The 2,638-nt window shown below is 24.4% G+C and overlaps 1 protein-coding gene across 1 annotated transcript; it reads right to left on the bottom strand.

Annotated features, from left to right (window-relative positions):
- Positions 1–81: 81 nt before the first annotated feature.
- Positions 82–1,703, bottom strand: LOC105625397 (the record flags this gene model as incomplete). The annotated part of the gene is made up of 3 exons (XM_012206729.1): positions 1,610–1,703; positions 866–1,000; positions 82–303 (listed from the first exon to the last, which is right to left on the bottom strand). Coding segments are annotated over exons 1-3 (451 nt in total), but the record flags the coding sequence as incomplete, so codon positions are not given.
- Between the last annotated feature and the right edge of the window lie 935 nt (positions 1,704–2,638).

Raw genomic sequence — 2,638 nt, 5'->3', positions numbered from 1 at the left:
ACTATACCTAATATATTACAAAAGTATCATATTTCAATAAAAAAATATATAGCTAGATTATCGTATAATAATTGCACTAACCATTTAATATTGATAAGCTTTGCATGGTATTATTGAATTTATCGATCTCATCTTGTCTCGGGGATAAATAATCATCAAATATTCCATCGTGAAGATTAGCGTTTCGCATATTTTTCAAATAATTCGGTTGTTGCTCTAAAATGCTGTAAATTAACCACTTAATATCCGCAAATTCTTTGCTCAACTTTTCCTCCAGACTCGCGAATTTTTCGTCCATTGTTTCTGAAAGCATACGTTTTCATCAACGACAATTAACTTTCTGTATGTTTATTTGGACAAGATTATTTTGTTCCAGTAAAAAAATGTAATCGATTTCTAAAATTTAATTTCATTGGATAAAGATTATTATCTTTATATAATAGTATAATAGTATCAATAATTTAAAAAATCATTATCTTTATTTAAATTTGAAGCCGAGATTCAGTGCGCCAAACGTTTGAGATTCTCCATATGCAGTGTTATCGTTCACAATTCTCTCTTTTTATTGTATAATTAGTTGATATAACATGTTAAAATCAGAAAATCGTAATTGAGAATTGAAATGCGTATGGAATCTTCTTTTAATATTATCGAAAATGATGAAAGTTTATTTCTTATGAAAGATAAATTATTGCATAAAAATTTTATTTTTCTCTCTTTTAACTATTTATAAATATTACAATTAATCTCATAAAAAAATCATTATAAAGGAAAAAATGTACATTAAGTGTATAAAAAAAGATTTAAAGGTATCATTAAATGAAAAATTGACTATTATATTTTATTCATTTTTATTTTCACTTACTGGCCTTACATGCTCCAGTGAATACTGTTGTGACAGTGGCACGTGCATTCGCGATCACATCTTCCGTTGCAATTTTGCAAATGGTATGCTGCACCTCCGTGACATCATTATTGCTGACATTGGCCTCAATCGTCGCTAAAAATGCATGTAACAGATAAATTCGTTTTTTTTAATGAATGATGCACCAAAGAAAGTGTAGGTGATTTTACAGAAAATAGGTATTATGTATTTATGAAAAATGTTTATAACATACGTAATTTTATAATAGAACATCGTTCTTTAAACTTTTTTATATTTAAAATCAGAGGTTGATAAAATATTAGATGTATCAAATATAATAGACATTTACTATATTATTTATATTAATTTTATTTCTATTAATTTATTTTAAGATCTCAGAATTATTATTTAATAATGTTATACTGTACGTACTAATTAAGTATAAATCTTAAGTCTCTTATTTATATAAATACAACGAAAGGAAAAAAGATAAACAAGACTCAATGAAATGATTAATTTTATTAGTGACATTATTATATTATAACTTTCTTTACAATTTTTTAATTTATATCTATCAAAGTTCCAAAGTTTTGTCCAAAGTCTTACGAATTTTATTAATTACAATACACTATTAATTATGAAATAAACTTTTTAATTTAACTATTATATTTTATATATAATAGTTTAATTATAGGGTGACCACCTGCAGAAACTGTTAGTGCATAATAAATAACTGTTTCTTACGCATTTTCCGCAAAGATTCACTCACACCATCGCAAGCAAAATATAGCGAAACAAGAGAAAACAGTGATATGGTGTAACACACGATATTCAACATCTCGTTGCACGTAAACGGTACGTTGTGAATTCATCATGTTGTAGCCGAAATTATAAAGCGATGGCTCCCACCAGCCCTTAAAAATAGATTTTATCGTCTTCTTACACGATGAGAATTCGTCGAAGAAAAATTAGATAATATTGTGACACTTAATAAAAAAATTATTCTTCATGTACGCCATATATGTTTAATTTTCGATGTACTTCAAATAATATTCTCCTTTCTTATTCAAATTTTAATTTAAATAAACATTGAAATTAAATTATTAATTATACAAAAGTGTTATAATTTGTATGTATACATAATTCTGCTGGTTCAATTAATTTATGATATTGCTAAAAAGATGATTAAACAGATTTTTCAATTTTATATATTTGTATTATAGTTGAATTTTTATTAGTTTTAATTTTTATTTCTTGTTTTTTTTGTTCTTAAATGATATAACTATTTCATTTCGAATACAAAAAATAAAATATGATGCACAATTAAGAAGAAAAAACTTTTCAATAAATTTTTTATAAATGGAGTTTGATCACATAATCGGAGATGTATTAATAAAGATAGAATTATCGCTAGATTAAAACATAAATATCGATTATTATCAAGATAGAAGAAAATGGTAAAAAATTTGTTATGCATGAATATGTATAAATATGTATAAACATACAAAACATGTATAATACGGACATATTTCATATATACATATAATTATATATGTTTATGAATATTTATACGTGTTTATGTATGTTTATACATATTTATACATATTCTGTATGCATGAACAATTTTTTACCAGGTGATAAAGAATTGAGTAATCGACTTGAGAAGTTGACTTCCTAAAATTAAAAAAAAAGTGCGCGTTTATAGAATATTATTATAAATGAAAAAATATTATTATAGTAGCTCGTATATGAATTTCATTATAGAATAAAAAA

The sequence above is a fragment of the Atta cephalotes genome (assembly GCF_000143395.1).
Source record: "Atta cephalotes unplaced genomic scaffold scaffold01336, whole genome shotgun sequence".
Classification (NCBI taxonomy): domain Eukaryota; kingdom Metazoa; phylum Arthropoda; class Insecta; order Hymenoptera; family Formicidae; genus Atta; species Atta cephalotes.
This window is presented reverse-complemented; position numbering and strand designations above follow the sequence as displayed.